Source organism: Podarcis pityusensis, assembly GCF_964106645.2.
Source record: "Podarcis pityusensis genome assembly, chromosome: 14".
NCBI classification, from domain to species: Eukaryota; Metazoa; Chordata; class Lepidosauria; order Squamata; family Lacertidae; genus Podarcis; species Podarcis pityusensis.
The window spans coordinates 2,508,740-2,528,896 of NC_138039.1; the positions used below are offsets into that span (position 1 = coordinate 2,508,740).

Below are 20,157 nucleotides of genomic sequence, written 5' to 3' on the forward strand. Positions count from 1 at the left end.
TCACTGTCTACATTGTTATTCACTTACTACTTTGGCACCATGAATGCCTAAAAAGTTTTACCGCTCAGCCCACAGTAATAGATAGCATCTATTACTTTGTTTCAACCATAGACTTATTATACTTTTACGAACTTTCAAAGATTGACAGACGTGTGTTCATTTGTTTTCAAATATACCAGAGAATTTACAAGTGTACACATTTTGTTTTGTTGTACTAAATCATGTATATTATGCAATAAGCACTACAGTGCTATCTAGTATACTGGTCTTCGTGTTGCTTGTGTTGTTTGTTGTGTTAAGTTTGCAACACAGGAGTTTGTTGTTCTGTATTAGCCAAGATATTCCTGGCAAGCGGCAGGAAGGAGGCCTAGAAGGGGGAGGAGGAATGTGCCACGAAATTGCAGGCTTTGGAGGCGACGGTGCAGGAATTGGACGCAGCAGAGCACCCTGGCTTCACTTTTTGCAGCCCTCCCTCCCTTTGCAAGCCCAGCTCTCTTCCCGGTTTTCACCAGAGACATTGCACAGGCAGATTGCGCCCTCTGAAGAGGTTGGCATGAAATGCTGTTATATAAGAAAGGACCCATGGCAACGCAGCCTCTCCAGCCTTGCCCCATCCAAGAGAAGGAATCCCAACCCGACCTCTTTTCATATCGAGCTTGGCCCAGTAATTGCAGTGAACACAAACAGATCGCCAACGATATTGTGAAATTCTTTTCGCCCTTTGAGCTCCAGCATGAATCAAGCAGAAAGAGAATAGAAATCTTCCATCAAAGCCAGAGGCAGAGAGACGCCAAGGGCCAAGAAGATGAATCTCCTTCCAAGCTTCTCCACTGAGACATGGTCCCTTCTCGTTGTCCTTCTGGGCCTTTTCATGCTGTATGTACCACTCTCTTGTCTTCCTTTTCTTGGGCTGTTTTCTAATTGTGAAAAGGAGAAGGGGGGGATTTTAAGTCTGTTGCTTCCCCTGAAAGCCATAAGAGATGCCAGTCTCTGAACTGCAAGGATATTCCTTCAGATTTAAGGAAGGTTCTCTCCACAATCCCTTTATCCAGGAAGGTCTTTGAAATATACTCAGAGTCGCAAAGTGATTTCATGCTCTTTATTCAGCTCATAGTGGTGAGGAGGAATGAATAAATGTCCCCTCACAGTATCTGCTTTATATACATTATTTACACAATGGGCTGCACATGATTGGCTAATTCTGGAATTCTACTGTAAGCCAATCAGGTTGTGGATTCACTTCTATCTGGAGCAGGATTGGGTGGTTCCTGCCAACCAATCATACTGCTGCATTGTTCTAGGACCAATCAGACTGCTGCATTCTGAATCCTATTGTTCTAGGACCAATCAGACTGCTTCAGTTTGGATCCTATTCAACTCAGTACATAACACCCCTCCCCTCTAAGTTCCAGTCCTGCCCGGGAGGTCGCATTCATAGTCCTCAAGGTATGCCGGCGGCCTACGTGTGCGTTGTGGCCTGGGGTGTTCCCTGGTCCGGGCTCCGGGTTCTGGCTCGTGTTCCAAGGATGCTGGCTGTGATGCGGCTGTTTGGTCTGGTGCAACCGGCTCGCTCAGTCGTGGTTCTGGTTCCGGTGTCCTTTCGGCCTCACGGGTCCTCTCTGTATTTACTGATTCTGCCTCTCCTGCTGGCCCCTCCTGCTCTATGGGCCTCACTGCCCCGCTGTTCCCTTGGGACTCCTCTGACCTGTCCTCCTCCTGGTTTTCTCCCGGGAATCGTCGCCGTATCTGGTCGCAGTGGCGGCGCCAGCATTGCCCCCCATCCGTTAGCACCTCGTACGACACGGGGCCAGTGACCCTGGTGATTGTGGCGGGTACCCATGCTGGGCCTGCCCCAAAATTCTTTGCGTACACTGGGTCCTGGGCCTCGAAGGTCCGGGGGTTCCTGCCTTCCCCCACCACTACCTCATCCTGAGCTCTATCGGGGTGAAGGCGGTCCAATCTGATTGCAAGGCGCCGACCCATTAGTAGTTCAGCGGGGCTCCGGCCAGTCGTTGAGCTGGGGGTGCTGTGCTGTGCTAGAAGGAATGTGGCAAGGCGGTACTCCCAGTCCCCTTGCGTCATGCGGCGAAGGGTGTCCTTGGTGGTCCGCACCATGCGTTCTGCTTGGCCATTGGTGGCAGGGTGGAACGGCGCCGAACGGATGTGGCGGATGGCGTTCTGCGCTGTGAAGGTTTGGAATTCTCCTGACGTAAATGCAGTCCCGTTGTCTGAGACGAGAGTGTCAGGGAGCCCGTGGGTTGCAAACAGCCTGCGTAGTACCCGGATGGCTGCGGACGTGGAAGTGGACGGTACCAGTGCGACTTCCAGCCATTTGGTGTAGGAGTCCACCACTATGAAGAATGTTTTCCCCTGAAAGGGGCCAGCGAAATCCACATGCAGGCGTGACCATGGTGCTCGGGCGGACTCCCAGGACTGGACTGGGGCCCTTGGGGGATCTGGGCGGGATTCTTGGCAGGCCTGGCAGTGTTTGACCCAGGCCTCTATCTCTCCATCGATCCCCGGCCACCACACATAACTCCTGGCAAGGGCCTTCATTCTTACTACCCCTGGATGTGTCTCGTGTAGGGCTGTGAGGACCCTTTTGCAGAGGGGCTGGGGAACAACGACTCTGCTTCCCCATAACAGGCACCCCTTGTGGGCCGACAGTTCATGTTTGCGGGTTGTGTAGCCGGCGAATTCTGGCCCGGGGCTGCTGCTGGGCCATCCCCTCCACACCCAGTCCAGGACCCGGGAGATGACCCTATCTTTCTTGGAATGGTGTGCAACTTCTTGTGCCTGAATGGGGCGGTCGGGAAGCAGCTCCAGGCTCATAACCTCTTGTGCAGGTGCTGGGTCAGGGCCTGTTTCCGGTAGTGGTAGCCTGCTGAGGGCGTCCGCATGGCCCATCGCCTTCCCAGGTCGGTGAATCAGTGCATACTGGTAGCTGGCAAGGAAAATTGACCACCTGAGGACGCGAGGAGACAGCACTTGGGGGGTCTGCTTTTCGGGGGCAAACAAGCCAAGCAACGGCTTGTGGTCAGTCACCACGGTGAAGGGCCGCCCGTACAAGAAATCATGGAATTTTTTTACTCCCTTTACGATTGCCAGACCCTCCTTGTCGATTTGCGAGTAGTTCCGCTCGGTTGTGTTGAGTGTCTGGGAAAAGTACGCCACCGGTACCTCTCTTCCATCCGGGAGTTGGTGCCCCAGGACAGCTCCAATGCCATAGGGTGAGGCGTCGCATGCTAGCACCACCGGCAGCCTCTCGTCGAAGTGTGCCAAGACCGAGTTTGAGACAAGCAAGTCCTTGACTGCCTGGAATGCGGCCTCCTGGCGCTGGCCCCACACCCAAGGGGCCCGCTTGTCCAGGAGTCTGTGTAGGGGCTCCGCTACCGCCGCCTTGTGGGGAAGGAAGGAATGGTAAAAGTTCAATAGTCCCAAGAAGGCCTGAAGTTCAGTCTTGCTCTTGGGCGCTGGGGCATCACAAATGGCCCGTACCTTGTCCCCAGTCGGGTGGACCCCTTCTGCGTCCACCATAAATCCCAGAAAGTCCACCTGAGGCACTCCTAGTAGACATTTTTCCCGCTTCACCTTGAGACCCGCCGTCTGGAAACGGTGCAGAACGGTGCGGAGGCGGTCCTCAAACTCCTCTGGTGTGGGGCCGGCAATCAACACATCATCGAAGAAGGGGGTGACGCCAGGAATCCCTTTAAGGAGAGAGTCCATTATATTCTGGAATATGCCTGGTGCCACGCTGACACCGAATTGCAGCCGCTTTACCCTGAACGCTCCTCTGTGCGTCACAATCGTCTGTGCCTCTGCTGTGGCCTCATCTACTGGCAGCTGTTGATATGCTTGGGCCAAGTCCAGCTTGCCAAAAATTTTCGACCCAGCCAGGGTGGCAAGGACATGGCTGACCACTGGCACTGGGTATGCGTGGGCCGTGAGGGCCTTGTTTATGGTACATTTGTAGTCTGCGCAGATGCGGACCGAACCATTAGGCTTGACGGGTGTGACGATTGGGGTTTCCCAGGGAGCATTAGGCACCGGCTCCAGCACTCCTTGCTCTACGAGTCGGTCCAATTCCTCGTCTATACGGGGTTTCAAGGCGAACGGGACCCGGCGGGCCTTGAGCCTGACCGGTCGTACTGCGGGGTCAAGCTGTAGCGCAATGGGGGGGCCCGTATACTGTCCCAATTTCCCATCGAAAACCCCTGGAAATTCCTTGCATATGGCGTCCACGTCCACTTGTAAGCTAGTGTGGTTCACCCCGGTGACAGCTAGCCCCAGTGGTCCAAACCATGCCAATCCCAGTAAGCTAATGTAGGGGCCCTTGACCACAAGCAAGTCCAGTTGCCGCGTCCGCCCTCGGTATTGCACCCTGAAGGTCCCCACCCCCATTGTGGGGACCTTACGTTTCTGGAAGTCCCGGAGGGTGAATGGGGCCGGCCTGAGTTTGGGACCCCCAGTGGGACACAGTTTCCTTAAGGTCCTTGCCGAGATTATGGATAGAGTTGAACCCGTGTCAAGCTCCATGCGGCATGGGGCCCCCTCTATCTGTACCTCTACATAAATTTTCTCTACGTTGGGGTGGGGCAACTGGTATACCTGGAAGTCCGTGAGCTCCGTCGAGTTGCCTTGGTGCGTTGGGCCCCGGGACCTGGGGCTCTTGGATTGGTCATCTGATGCCTGGTGTCGGGTGGGCCGAGCCCGACACACCCGGGCGATGTGTCCCGATTTTCTGCACTGCCTGCACTCTGCGTTGCGGAAACGGCAGGTCCTCCTCTCGTGACTCTCCCCGCAGCTTGCGCAGTTCCCTCCTTCTCGTCGAGGCAGCTGTGGTCTGTGCGCTGCTTGAGTGCGCTGCTGTACTCGGTGCACCTCCTCCCTGTCAGATCCTGAGTCGTCGGTGAGGTCTTCATGGTGGACCCTCGGTTGGGATGGCAGGCTCGGCCGTGCCTCTTGGGTCGACCTCTCGGCAGCTTCTGTTGCCAGGGCCTCCTCCAGAGCGACCTGGAACGTTAGGTCCTTCTTAGCGTAGAGGCGTCGTTGCAGCTTCTCATCCTTCAGGCCACCGACGAGGCGGTCACGAAGCATGTTCTCCAGCTCTGAGAAGTTGCAGAACCGGGCGGCTTGGCGGAGAGAGGTCACAAACCCAGTTATGGTTTCCCCAGGGGCTTGCCGCTTTGCGTAGAAGGCATTTCGACGAGCCACCACTGAGGGCTGCGGCGAAAAGTGCCCCTTCAGCTGTTCCATTATTGTTTTGTATGGAACAGTAGCGACGTCTTCAGGCGCAAGGAGAGCCCGGGCAATTTCAAACGTCTCCTCTCCGCAGACGCTGAAGAATATCGCCCTCTTCTTGGCGTCTTCTTCGTCGGTGACCCCTTTGGCTTCTAGGAGGAAGGTGAAACGGGAGGCGTACGCTTCCCAGTCTCCAGATGCTGGGTTGAATGGCGAGAAGCTGCTGTTGGCTGCCATTCTGAGTTCCTTGTGCCCCGGAGCTGAAGCCTGGATACACGGTGCGAGGCAGCGGTGCGGCAGTTGGCGGTGCTGCGGTGCTGTGTGTGGCAGTCAGCTCAGCGGGATCCCACCCTCGTCGCCAGTGAAATATACTCAGAGTCGCAAAGTGATTTCATGCTCTTTATTCAGCTCATAGTGGTGAGGAGGAATGAATAAATGTCCCCTCACAGTATCTGCTTTATATACATTATTTACACAATGGGCTGCACATGATTGGCTAATTCTGGAATTCTACTGTAAGCCAATCAGGTTGTGGATTCACTTCTATCTGGAGCAGGATTGGGTGGTTCCTGCCAACCAATCATACTGCTGCATTGTTCTAGGACCAATCAGACTGCTGCATTCTGAATCCTATTGTTCTAGGACCAATCAGACTGCTTCAGTTTGGATCCTATTCAACTCAGTACATAACAGTCTTCCAGCAAATAGGTGTGACCTGACCTGTTTACAAAGGATTAAAGTAAGAACAAGCCTTAAAAAGAATAAATGCTAGACAACAGTTTGGGTTTTTTCTTTCTTCCTTCCAAAGTCATGTAACAGTTAAAAATCAGTTTACATTCCTCTCTCATCTTCCTCCTGTTGGGCTGTTTCCTGACTGTTAGGAGGAGAACAGGGACATTTTAATCCATTGCTTCTTCCAAAAGCCACAGGAGATGGTAGAATACAGAAGTCTAAAATGCAAGGCAAGCTTTGGAAGGAAAAGTTCCATGCATTTTTTTCACTCCCTTTTGCAATGCAACCTTAAGCGAGTTTACTCAAAAGGGAGTTCCTTAAGCTTTGGCAGCAGTCCTAGATGCACTTCCCTGAGGCCAGGGTAGGCATGGACTCAACGGGACTTACTCCTGAGTAGACACAGGGTGTTTAATCTGCAATGTTCTATTATGTTTTTGTATAAGCTGGAAGCCACCCAGAGTGGCTGGGGCAATCCTGTCAGATGGGCAGGGAACAAATAGTTGTTGTTGATGATGTTGATGTTGTTGTTGATATGAAACTGCCAGCACCATTTCTGACCCCCAAATGAATTGGGTGGTGTGTGTGTGTGTGTGATGTCCAGGGAGCCTCCCGGGGGACCCAGCTGAGGAGGGTCGCCTCAAACATGGAGCCAGCCCAAGGAAGGTTCCCGGGAGATGCCGAGGACTGAACCTGGGATCTTGTGGATGCTAAGCAGGTCACCTGACCACTGGGACCAGAAGACGTCCCAGCTCAAACCACCTGCAATTGCATCCTTTGGTCAGCAGGCAAGAACAGATGGAAAGCATCAATGCACCTGCAGGGCTCTCCTTTTGAGCCCTGTCGTGCCACCCCCAAAAGGTTAGCTCTGTGTGCATGTGTGTTCAGCAGGAGGTGCCTTTTGTCAGGAGTTCAGCCTACACTCGAGTAGGACCCTGGAAGAGACACATGCCCGACTGGCATGTTCTCTCCCTCCTGGTCTGTCATTCGGGAGCTTCAAAAGCTTTCTTCAGCCTGAACATCACAGCGACCGATGCCAACTGACACCGGCACGCTTAGGGATCCGCAGAGTTTGCGCATCATGCATAACAGACCTCAGCAACTCAGCATTTTGGCTAATCTACTTTATTTACATACAAACTCACACGGAGCACTGCAACATGGCTCCCTCTCTCTCTAGCATCAGACAGCAAAGAGAAAAAGAACAAAGGACAATAGTCCCACTTCACAGAACACAGTAACACAAACATCCTGTCTCCGTCACTTCCCACTCTGTGGAGTCAAAACATATACTGTCATGTGATAGACAACAATCCCATGACTGCAGACATGGAGCAGGAATTCCAACAACTTTATCAGGCACAACAACCTGCCAGGTTTCCCCACGGAACCCTTAACAACTTTTTATGCTCTGCTGCTGTCAATGATCATCTGCCAGATTTGCATCTCTCTCTCTCTCTCTCTCTCTCTCTCTCTCTCTCTCTCTCTCTCTCTCTCTTTTCATTAAAAAACAGATATGGAATTTGGCCATACAGCCATTTTCGAAATCTGGGCATTCCAGGTCCGAGGCCATTGCCTTTCATCGGAACTCTCTTGTCGTATCGTAAGGTGAGTGTCTGGGGACATTTCTGCCATGCTTAAGAGGTTTGCCAAGACCCCTGTCTGCTCCTTCCTCTAGGGATCAGAGGTGCTCCATAAATTGGGTCTTCTTCTGGCCCAGAAAGGCTGTTCTTAACTTTCTGAAATATTGTTCCGCAGGGGTTTATGAACTTTGATACAGAGTGCTTTCAGAAATATGGGAGGAACTGGGGGTAAGTGACCTTTTATGACCAGTTTGTATTTCTTTTCCTTTCCCCCTCCAACAGATTATTTAGGTTTGAATGAAAATGCAGAGGTTAGTATCAAACATTCAATATCTTTCTATCAAGGATTAAAAAAAACCTAATCCAAATAAAAACACAAACTGAAAATAAGTGTGTGTGTGTGTGTGTGTGTGTGTGTGTGTGAGAGAGAGAGAGAGAGAGAGAGAGAGAGAGAGAAAGGAAGGAAAGGGAAAAAAGAAGAGAATTTCTGATTCTGACCAGCTTGTATTTCTCAGGGCATCCCAAGCCCCATTGTTTGATCCCAAGGAGGAAATATTCTGAAACAGAAACCTTAATCTGCAATGTCTCTGGGATCTCAAAAGCTTGCCATAAACGGTGAACATGCTGGTAGCCAGAGACTCTCCTGACTGCCCCACCTTTTTTAGGTTTTCCCTTCTGTTGCCTCCAGCTCTTCAGTGCTCAATCAGAGCAAATGGCAATTGGGTTTTGTCCAGATTGCTGTTCATTCTGATTTAGAGTTGAAGAGTGGGTCCTCCCTGGGAATGGAGTAGGGCAAGGGGAAAACTGCTCTGACTCATGTCTAGAGATAAAAGGTAAAGGTAAGGTAAAGGACCCCTGGGTGGTTAAGTCCAGTCAAATGGGGTTGCGGTGCTCACCTCCGCTTTCAGGCCGACAGCTTTCTGGGTCATGTGGTCAGCAGGACTAAACCACTTCTGGCGCACAGAGGACCGTGACAAGTGCCAAAGCGCACAGAAATGCCGTTTACTTTCCTGCCACAGCGGTATCTATTTATCTACTGCTGCTTTTGGTGCAACAGGACACCATGACAGAAGCCAGAGTGCAGGGAAATGCTGTTTACCTTCTTGCCGCAGTGGTACCTGTTTATCTACTTGCCCTGGCATGCTTTCGAACTGCTAGGTTGGCAGGAGCTGGGACAGAGCAACGGGAGCTCATCCCACTGCGGGGATTCGAACTGCCGACCTTCTGATTGGCAAGCCCAAGAGGCTCAGTGGTTTAGACCGCAGTGCCACCCGCATCCCTATCATGTCTAGAAAGCATGTCTCATGTAGGAAACGACCCAGAGCTCTGCTTTCTAGCCATGGGAAAAGCAGGAACGAGCCCTTAGTCAGCCTCCACAGATCAGGCACCATTGAGATATTTGGGACTACAGTTGCCATCAGTCCTTGTCAACATGGGGTGATGGGAGATGTAGTCCAACACATATGGAGGGCGCCAGGGCAGGGAATGCAACACATAGCTCAGGGCAACACACTTGGCTTTTCAAAATATAAAACTGGTAGGATGTGCCTTCTTCTCTTCCTTATTCTTCATCCAGGTTTTACGATGGCCGGCAGCCTATATTAGCCACGATGGATCCCGTCATTATTAAAACTGTCCTCGTTAAAGAGTGCTACTCCACCTTCACCAACCGCCGGGTAAGGGCTCATGTCTTAAGCGATGCGACAGGAGAGCACGAGAAGGGCGGGTTCTTCATGCCACTAAATTGGGAATGCTAAATTGGGAAGGACTGGGTAATGTCTTCTTCTTCAGCGATCCCTCGTAGCTGAGTAAGATTGTCTCCCATAAACACGGTCTTTACAGTGAGTCCGTAAGTGACTGCGGAGTCCAATTCTGGATCCACACGTCCTTCCACAGTGGGGACATTGGTTTCCGGGTGGGAGTTAATGACGGTGAGGGTTTGCCAAGCGTGCCTTTCTCTTAGCTCGTTTCTCCCTTGCGTCCTGAGTTCGAGTGTCTTCAAAGCCCCTGACATCTTTGGTAAAGGCTGTTCTCCAGCTGGAGTGCTTGCAGGCCAGTGTTTCCCAGTTTTTGGTGTTTATACTACATTTTTAAAGATTTGCCTTGAGAGAATCTTTAAAACTCTTTTGTTGACCACCAGCACTATGCTTACCATTTTTAAGTTCGGAATAGAGTAGTTGCTTTGGAAGAGGATCATCAGGTAATGTGGCAGGTAGATGAAGACATCTCCTAAAGTCAAGTGTGAACTTGGGGCTCATTCGCCCTTCATTCCTGTCATCTTTAGTATAACATGTCCTTAAACTTACAAGCAGCACAGGCATTTCAAAACGGGTCTTTTCTTTGAATAGGATTACGATGACAACAACATTATCCATAATTCAGTTAAGACAGACTATTCGCAATTAAATTAGTGTGTTTATTAAGCAACCTGGACTCAGAATTCAGCAGTGCTTGAAGTGGGATCAAACCCAAACTCTCCTGTCTTCTTTATCCCACTTCAAGTACTTCAGATTATAAAAGTACAAAGAGCGTCTCCAAGTGTATGTTTGTAGGGCCCAGCTTATTGTTTATGCTGTTTTAAATTGTTTTCATATTGTGTTTTAATGCCCTGAGACCTTAGAGCAGAAGGCGGGAAATAATTAAATAAACAAACAATAAATAAACAAACAATAAATTTTGTGGCCTGTTTCTAGGCACCGGTCCAGATTTTCGATGTCTGTGTCTGGATGTCTGAGTGTGTGTTGTCTTGGTTCCCCAGGAAAACCTATCTTCTACCAATGAATCAGAGCAAACAGCAATCCAGTTTGCTCTGACTCAGTGGCAAAATGTGGGTTTTCCCAAGGAAAGCGTCAGGATGAAAACAACGACAGCAATGCTTGAACATGGATCTGGGAAGCCTGGACTTGGGCCTAGGAAGCATGGAGCAGAGGGAAGTGTGACCGAGTCCTTAGTCACCCAGTCACCACTGTACTCCATGTTCATTGAGTTCATGAGTCCCCCCTGGCTCTCACTGAAATCCCAGGTTTGGGATCTGTCATGGGTTCAAAAGCCGACTCATTGTTTTGAAACCACCTCACTGCTTTCTTGCTTCCCTCTAGAATGTAGGTTTAGGTGGGCTGTTTGAGTCTGCCATCACGATGGTGAAGGACGAACAATGGAAGAGGATTCGCACTGTGCTCTCTCCAACCTTCACCAGTGGAAAGCTAAAGGAGGTAAAGAAAAAGAAAAATATACTGAGCCTTGAAGAACTCAAATATTCAACACTGGTCTGTAGGGTCCTTATAATTCCAGCACAATTCACAGAAGCTATTCAGTCCGAAACTGGAGCTTATCATGTTCCAATTATGTTGTTAGCAAGAATGGGTTTAAATCAGCCCATTTCACATTGTCATGAAATGAGATGACTGGCATTTGTTTTGTTTTAAAGTGATGTTTCAACATTGCATCATTTCTCCAGGTACTCAGTGCATCCTGCCAATATTGTATTTCCTTCCTCTCTGAATTTTCTGTTTGGAGCTGGGAGACTTTGCCTCAAACCACTTGGGTTGATCTTCTATAGAATTTGCCCCTCTTTTTCTCTTCATCCTTGAATGAAGACCTTTCTGCGACCCCACAGGCTTCTGTGCAGCTGCTTCCAGTTCCTTCACAGCACCTTGAAAGATCCCCATCATTTATTGTATTCCAGATGTTTCCCATCATCAAACACTACGGGGAAGTTCTGATCCAGAACGTTCAGAAGAAAGTGGAAAAGGATGAGCTTCTGGTGGCAAAGGAGTAAGTCACTTGGGGCCAGGGAAGGCTGCCGTCAAAAACAGAGCCCTCTTCTATCCTCCTGTGACAACGTGGGCTGTCTTGGGGGTAAATCCAGACCAGATTGGGTTAACAAAGTGAGCAGCCATTAGGTGGTAAAAGCTTGTAAATTCATGCTAAAAGTATCCATTCAATAAGATGTTCATGGGACTAAAGCTAGATGTTATAGGAAAAAACTGCTCTTTTCCCCTTGTACCCAAGAGCCCGTACAGAGTCCTTATATAGGTTCTCCATCGGTTGGAGAAAATAACAGAGGTCAACCGGAGAATATTGAGAAGCAAAGCAGCTAGTAAGCCTGATCTTTATTAACTGTTGCAACAGGAAGGAGGAGGAACCCAGAACAATGGTGCGCAAGCTCTTGTATAGACTTTTGAAATTGCCACCCTGTAGCTCAAGACCACCCCCACAATACATCATGCATACATCACAGAAAGAGGTGGTCCCCAGCAGAAATACATCACAGGGGGGTGGTCTACAGGAGAATCCTGTCTGGCAGGAAACCTGTTAATGGGTTTACCTGGAGAGCCTGGCCATTCTTTTGTGATGATAAATACTTAATTATTGAGTCAGGGTCACAGGCTCACCCTATTCATACCCAAATGTGCCCTTAAGGCAGGATTTGTGATCACAGAGACAATGTGGAGGCTTTTCCTATTTCCATCCACACTGCAGAGGAATATTTGAGGTCACTGAAAGAGTCAAAATGGCTTTAGGACTGTTTCCCTATACTGTTTCTGACATGTGGTTTATATATTTGTGTATGTGTTTGCCTGGTCCATTTATGAACATTTATTTTATATCTTAGACCTTATAATTCTCATAACACTAGACATCCTCCTTCCTTGGACATGAGGAATCTGGACTCTTTACTCTGTGAACACCATCAGGCATGCCATGCATTCCTGAAACTTCCGTTCCGATAAGCCTTCAGGCAGGGGTGGTCTCCTCCTTTAAATCGTTTGTTATTTAACACACCTGAGAGCCTGATTTGGCTGCTCTGTTTCCTCCCCAGCGTCTTTGGGGCCTTCAGCATGGATGTGATCACCAGCACTTCGTTTGGTGTGGACCTTGACTCTATGAACAACCCTGATGACCCTTTTGTCAAGGAGATCAAGAAACTCACCAAGTTTTCCTTTAATCTACATATACTTTTAGCATGTAAGTTGGCTACAGATTTCCTTTTTATATCAATTTCATTATAATACAATAAAAACCCAGCTCCCAACTAGTATAATAATAATAATAATAATAATTACAAAGAAGAAGAATAAAGGAGAGAAAAAGGATAGAAAGAGAGGAAGAGGAAAATAAGAAGAGAAATAAAACAACAAGCACAAAGTTGTGTGTGTGTGTGTGTGTGTGTGTGTATACTATATATATGTCTACCGGCGTGGTTGCTTGAGAGCGAACAGGCAAGATCCCCGCTGGTCTTTTCAAAGGCTTTATTAGTCACTAGCAGAATCTGAGAGTGGGCGGTCCTTAAACTTTCCCCAGCAGAGTAGTCTCTTGACCCCTAGCCGACGCCTCCCCTCTCTGCGCAAAAACCGACTGCGCAGAGAGGGTGTGGCTAAAGGGGGACCTGCCTCCCCCCTGCTTTGCTCATGCACGGTGTCTTGGCTCTCCCTTGCATCCTCTGAGCCTTGCCTCCCTTCCCCACTAGAGCCGGGGCTTCCCTCCTCTGCGGAGGAAGTGCTGCTTCTCATGATCTTTGGAGGCTCCCTGTAACCCAGCTACCCTTCCACCTCTCGCCTCTGAGCTGATGGCAGTTCCCCCCCCCCCCCCACAGCCCTCTGTTATATCTTAATTTTCAATCCACATACATAGATGTGAATCCTCTCGGATCTCACCTGGGAGAACTTCCCTCATCCTCAGTCTCACGGCCTGAGAAAAGCCACTCTGTCCTGCCTCTCTCACAGGTTCCTTCTCTTCCTCTCCATCACCTCTCTGTATGTATATTCATTTATCCTGAATTTAAATCTTCAGAGATCAAAACATATATATGAATACTATTAACAGAGAACTATCAATAACTAAAGATCTTAAAAAATAAAAAAGAGGAAGAAAGAAGAAAAGAGGTACTTCTGCTTCTCTATCTACCAGTTATGCATATAACAATTATTCTAAGCATTTAGCATATGCACTCCAGAATAGTTTCTAGCTGCAATTGATATCCAGCTTTCTCCTATTCTGCTAGATGGTGTTTCCACAAACTTCCCTCCCAGGCCACCAGAATTCATCTTTCTGCCACTCAAAAAGTCCAATATAACTCTTCATTTATTGTTATCTTTGTGTATCTTTCTCCAGTTCCTTGTGACATGTTCTCTTCAGGGGTTCCAACAAATCTTAGTAAATCCATATTTATTTGCCCGTTGCATTTTCCTTAAATCGTATTTGATCCTTGTGTTTCCTTCTCCCTCCTTTTCTTCCAGTCCTTTATCAGTCTAAACTCCAGTAGTTGAGTTGCTTTCTTTATTTGCATATTTATTATTCCACTCATCTCTTCTTTGAAAGCATGTTAAGCACGAGAGACCATGCTTTGAACCATCGTCAATTCTCCTTCTGACTTTGCAGCAGATTCCTTCATCAGGTCCAGCCCTTTAGACAACTGCATATCTGCCTCGCCAACATCTGCTGATTTTCCATATTTAAGCAAAGATCGTTCATCATCCACAGAACCTCCCTGTTTAATCAAAGATAGCTCCAATTCACTGTCCGCAGATTCCACACCTTCTCCCTTTTCTGTAATCGAATCTCTCTGGTCATCCCATGAAGTTCAGTTTTTAGATCTGCTGGCTGTGGTTTAAACAGCCCTTGCATGAAGCATCAATGAACAGGGCCATCTTACCCATAGGTGCTAGGGGTGCGGGGCACCCAGGCGCTGGGCTCTCAGGGGCACTGGGCCAAGATGGCCAAGAGTCTGGTGCCTGAGAGTTGAGTTCGGGGAAGAGCCCGCCCGTTGGTCGGAGTGCCATGGCAGGCTCTTCTGCTGCGCCACGAGTTTGGGGGTGACCCAGCCAGTGAGATGTTGTACTTGAAAGGCAACAAGGCGGGTTGGGGCTGCTGATTCTTCTAGACCTGTCAGCAGCCTTCGACATGGTCAATCACGAACTCCTGGACCACCACCTTGCTGACGTGGGGATCCAGGGCACAGTCCTTCAATGGCTGCGCTCATTTCTCTCTGGTCAGGGACAGAGGGTGGCGCTTGGGGGGGGGGAATTGTCATCGCGCCACTCCTCGGTGTGTGGAGTGCCTCAGGGTGCGATTCTCTCCCCGATGCTTTTTAATATCTTTATGCGCCCCCTCGCCCAGCTTGTCCGGAGTTTTGGGCTGGGTTGCCATCAGTATGCCGATGACACCCAACTCTATCTGTTGATGGATGGCCATCCTGACTCAGCCCCAGACACACTGACCAGATGTTTGGAAGCTGTGGCTGGATGGTTACGTGGGAGCTGGTTGAAGTTAAATCCTTCGAAGACAGAGGTCCTCTGGCTGGGATGGGGCGATATGGGATTGAGGGGGCAACTCCCATCTCTTGTGGGGGTGCAATTAGTGCCAGCATCGTCCGTTAAGAGTTTGGGTGTAATCTTTGATACCTCCCTCTCTATGGAGGCGCAGATTACAGCTATAAGAAAGGCGGCATTTTTTCATCTCCGCCAAGCTAAGCAGTTGGCTCCTTATCTCTCTCGCCCTGACCTAGCCACTGTGATCCACGCGACGGTCACCTCCAGACTGGATTACTGTAACTCGCTCTACGTGGGGCTGCCCTTGAGACTGACCCAGAAACTCCAGCGGGTGCAGAATGCCGCGGCGAGACTCCTTATGGGGTCTTTGCTGCGAGATCACATTCATCTGGTACTATACCAGCTGCACTGGCTCCCGGTGGAGTACAGGATCAGGTTTAAGGTGCTGGTTTTAACCTTTAAAGCCCTATACGGCCTAGGACCCTCGTACCTACGGGACCGCCGCTCCTGGTATGTCCCACAGAAGAACTTACGGTCTGCAAATAAAAACATCCTGAAGATCCCAGGCCACAGAGAGGTTAGGCTGGCCTCAACTAGAGCCAGGGCTTTCTCGGCTGCGGCTTCAATCTGGTGGAACACTCTGTCACAAGAGACTAGGGCCCTGCGGGACCTGACATCTTTCTGCAGGGCCTGTAAGACAGAGCTGTTCCACCAGGCCTTTGGTCAGGGCGCAGCCTGACCCCCTCCTCTGGCAATCTGCACAGAATTTTGCTTAATGGTTGCCATCAATTTGATTTTAATTAATTTTTATAATGAAAGGTTTTTAGAATGTTGAATTATTTTGATTGTTGTTAGCCGCCCTGAGGCCAGCTTCGGCTGGGGAGGGCGGGGTATAAATAAAATTATTATTATTATTATTATTATTATTATTATTATTATTATTATTATTTTATCTGATTCTGATTGCCCCAGCTAAAAACCTTGCAACCTTTGCTGTCACCTGCTCATCTTGATCTGCCAAGAGAAAGGACACGGTGTCAGTGGTTGGGCAACAATAAAAGAGGGGTGGAAAACTCATTCCTCAAGTCTTTATAAAGAGTGCAGGCCAGAAGGGCATGCGCCACCAATTCGGTACTGCACATTATGGATCTGTAACCCTGGGATTCACAATGTGTTTGGGGACTGACCACATGCTATTAAGGCTTACAAGCACTGACCCTCAGAGCAAATAAACCAAAGTTTACTCATGGATTTCTACAGAACTATGTCTGTCTGATGTTTTGCTTCCTGTTCACTGTGAATGTCTGTTTCTTGCAGTTGTGTTCCCATTCATGGTTTCTATCCTCAACTTAATGAAAATCACTTTCTTCAACCCAGAAGCTATGAACTTCTTCGAGAGGTCATTTGCGAAAATAAAGGTGACACGGGAGAAAGAAGGCCAGGCGGTAAGCATTCAGGCCACACTGAATTTTGAGGGTGAAAAATTCACACAAAAATTTCACACCAGAACGAACTTTCCTTGGAGGGGACGAAATTATTCACCCAAAGATCCCTCAAGACTCACCTCAGGTGCCCTCAGGTGTTAACCTCACCCTAGCGGCCGTCCCTTCATGTAATTTAATCAATAGCCACAACAGCCTTTTTTCTATGCCCCACTTTGCCAGTTTTTCCCATAACAGCTCTCTAGAGATACTGTCAAAAGCTGCCTTCAGGTCTATAAAAGCGGCACATAGAAGACCATGAGTAGGGGAAGAATACTTCCGCGCCAAATGATATAGAATTATAGCATGGTCAATAGAAGCGCGATTTGGTCTAAACCCGACCTGTTCATGGCCTATCAGATTGGAATCTTCGGCCCATTGGGTTAGTCTGGTTAGCAAGAAGCGAGTGTAGATTTTTCCGATGATTGATAATAAACTGATATTACGATAGTTTCCTGGGTCCTCTGGTGGTCCTTTTTTATATATAGGAATTATGATGGACTCCTTCCATGATGTAGGTATCTGGCCCGTGGCATTGATTGCATCAAAGATTTTTGCAAGAATTTTAGCCCACCATATTGGGTGTTGTTTAATAGCTTCCGCCGGGATCAGATCGGGCCCTGGGGCTTTATCAGTTTTCAGTTTAGCAATTAAATCTACTATTTCCTCCGGGTCAGTATCTGGCCATATGGGCAAGTGACTTGAGAGAGTATCAGATTGGATGTTAGAGATGTCTGTCTGGGAGAAATATTTTCTTAGAAATTGTTCCCATGTCGGGGCTGGGATAACCGTCAATGGGTATTTCCTCGATCTTTTGTTGATTAAATTCCAAAAACCGCGAGAGCTGCGAAGCTTAGAGGCAGCAATCAGCGCTTGCCAACGTCTTAGCTGCCACTCGTGCTTGGCTGACTTCTGTGCCTGTTTGTAAGCAATTTTGGCCTGCAAGTACTCTGGGGGGAGAGTTTCAGCTCCAGAGGCTTTATATCTGTTGTAGATACAACAGAGAGAGAGTCTAGCTTGCTTACATTTGGCATCAAACCAAGGTGCACCGAACCTGGGTTGATCTCGGTTAGCCAGGTGAGCCGGCATCGTAAAGAAGCTAGTTAAATCTGCAGAACCACTCCAGTATCCTATTTGGTTCAGACAGCTCCGCCAATGAAACAATAAGGGATTCGGAGCTATTCCTCTGGAAGAATTCTGCATATTTTTGGGCCTGTTTCATGGACCATTTAATGCCTCTTACTTGAGCTGTGGCATTTAAACCTACATGAATTGGGTGTGTTCCGCTAACCGGGTGCCAGTCAAGCGTTAGCTTGGCCGCTAGAGGTAGGTGATCACTGGATTGTACATTATCTACTTTGAGATAAAAGAAGTTTGAAAATAGGTCTTCTGAGACTAGAAGATAATCTAGGACACTATTTGATGTTGTGCCCAAATGAGTGAATTCACCTGGCACGTCCGGAGGGCAGTTGCCATTTAGAATGTTCAAATTCATACGAATGGCCAATTGATAAAGAAGGACTCCCGCCTCATTCACTCTGTTGTCCTTAGATCTTCTTGATGTGAAAGAGATTAAATCAGATTTTGGGTAGGGGGGAGATACCCACCACTTGGCCTTAATTATCCCATTCCAGTTGGCAGCTGTACGTGCATTGAAGTCACCACCCATTATCGATGGAATATTAGGGTACTTAACATAGCATGCCAATAAATGATCTTCCAGAGAATCCCATCTATAATGAAGGTCTGATATCAGACCACCTGGAGGAAGATAAACATTGGTGATTAATAGTGAGAATTTTTCACTTGAAATCAGACCAGTAAAAGCAAAAGGAGGAAAGGTATGAACTAGCGAGAGTTTAGCTCTCATTTTAAGCGATATGGCGATTGCAAGACCGCCTCTGGACCGGCCACCTTTCTGGGAGGGGATAGCTGGAAGTGATATCAGTTCAAAGCCATTTATATCTATTTTATCTTCTTCCCATGTTTCTTGCAAAAGGATTATCTGGAAAGAGTTTATATAGGACAGAAATTCGGGATCTAATCTTTTCCTTTTCCAGCCAGCAATGTTCCAACTTAGGACTGCTAGCTGGGGACTTCTATGTTGTTCTTTTAACAGTCAAAACGGAGGGGGGGCAGGCTCTCTGTTAAAGACAGAAGATGTAACAAAAAAGTCAGTTATTTTACTTTGGGAAGATGGTAACTGTGAGGCGCCCTGCAAATTAAAGTTTTTAACAATTTGGTTCGACTGTTGGCACACCGTGGATGATCCACTGAAAGTAGATCTCTGAACAGGAAGTCTCTTCATTTCGAAATTCTTGGTACAACTTGACAGAGAAATACCCAGGTAGGGGGAAATTGAGTCCGTCGGGGTAAACCCTCTCGCAGATTTATCATCCGACATTCGGATTATTTTATTGATGCGTCCCATTGGGTCTTCAATCGTTTCTGACGGCGGGTCCCGAGGTGTAACATTCGCAGTTTCCTTTGAAGGAGGTAATTGAGGGGGCATCACGGGGGTGGAAATTGCGGAAGACTCTCTCAGGGGCATCACTTGTGGACTACTTCTATATCTGGACGAAACTGGAGAAGATTCTAGCTCTGGCATAGATGAGTGAGTTAAAGAGGGATTTGAGTCAAGCAGGGAAATCAGAATTTCGTCCTTAGGTATGTTAGTTGATGAATATAGATGAAGGTTCAGTGAGGATGTCAGAGCCTGGTCGTCTCGTGATGTAGCGCACGCTGCAGAAGCAACTTGAAGATTTGAGTCTTGTCGGATGGTTTTTGAATTCAGAGTGGGGCTGAGCTGAAGAAGGTCAACCACTTCTGTCCGGTGGGCCCAAGTGGGATTATTTGAGACATCGTTAGTATCTTCCCCTCTATGTTGGACTTGCAAAAGCTGAGATTTAAGCGTGTCAAATCTTTGCATCATCACCGACTGTTCTTTCGGAGGGAGGGCTCTGAATGAATCAATAAGTTCCCTTTCGTCGAGGGCAGTCTGCAGATTATCATCCTCATATATAGCAGTTTGAGAGGGTATCGAGTTTGGTCGCGGATGGCACGCTGCAGAGTCATCGCGGTTGGGCCTGACAGTATTTTGAAGTAAGGCAGAGTCTCTTGTCCTAATGTCCTCACCGCCAGGGCACCTATTTAGAAGGGGTTTGATCTTGCTGTCTGTAAAAACCCTCGTTGCTACAATGTCGGCCATGGACAAAAGCGTTTTCCTCCTAACAATAATAGATGGTATCTTTTCAGAGTGGAACGCAAGTATCACCTTCAAGAAGTTGGTCTGCCGGGGAAGGGGCATCACAGCATATAGGTCAATCTGATGTTTCTTAATTTTTAAAAGTTTGCTTAAGCAGTCTTTAGCTCCTTCTAGCGTTGACCATCTTCCTATTTCCGACCTGACAGAAAGGCAACTTTTCTTGGGTTGCAGAGTTAATATCTGATTGTTCAATTGAGAATTTAAGACATATTTAGTTTTAGTCTCCAGTATTTTATCTGAATGGGGGTGAGGCAATAAGTTTTTGACCTCACAAACTGAAGATTGTGTTGTTGATTCAAGTTTTCCGATTTTCAGCAGGATATTAGATAATTGTGAAGATACCTCATCCAGCCTTTTAAAAATACAGTGAAGGGTCTTAATTACTAAGTGTAACTGCTCACAACTGGGGAACTCCCCCATAACAGATGCCAAACCATCTTCCTGCGATGAGAGTTTTTCTTTCGTATTCTCCTTTACAGGCTTTACATTTGAAACATTTTGAGTCATCGGAATCGGAGTAGCTTCTAAATCAATTAGAGGTTGGAAGCGATTTTGGGTTTCCACTGCAAAGCATTGCTCGGCATGGT

General features: G+C 48.1%; 1 protein-coding gene across 1 annotated transcript in view; it reads left to right on the top strand.

Annotated features, from left to right (window-relative positions):
* Window positions 1-573: 573 nt before the first annotated feature.
* Window positions 574-20,157, top strand: part of LOC308462994 (cytochrome P450 3A12-like) — a 29,205-nt gene continuing 9,621 nt past the window's right edge. The window contains exons 1-8 of the mRNA XM_080981113.1: window positions 574-876; window positions 7,485-7,578; window positions 7,729-7,781; window positions 9,130-9,229; window positions 10,652-10,765; window positions 11,239-11,327; window positions 12,376-12,521; window positions 16,142-16,269. Coding sequence (XP_080837239.1) covers window positions 806-876; window positions 7,485-7,578; window positions 7,729-7,781; window positions 9,130-9,229; window positions 10,652-10,765; window positions 11,239-11,327; window positions 12,376-12,521; window positions 16,142-16,269 — 795 coding nt within the window. The 5' untranslated portion in view covers window positions 574-805. The remainder of the gene's footprint in view (window positions 877-7,484; window positions 7,579-7,728; window positions 7,782-9,129; window positions 9,230-10,651; window positions 10,766-11,238; window positions 11,328-12,375; window positions 12,522-16,141; window positions 16,270-20,157) is intronic.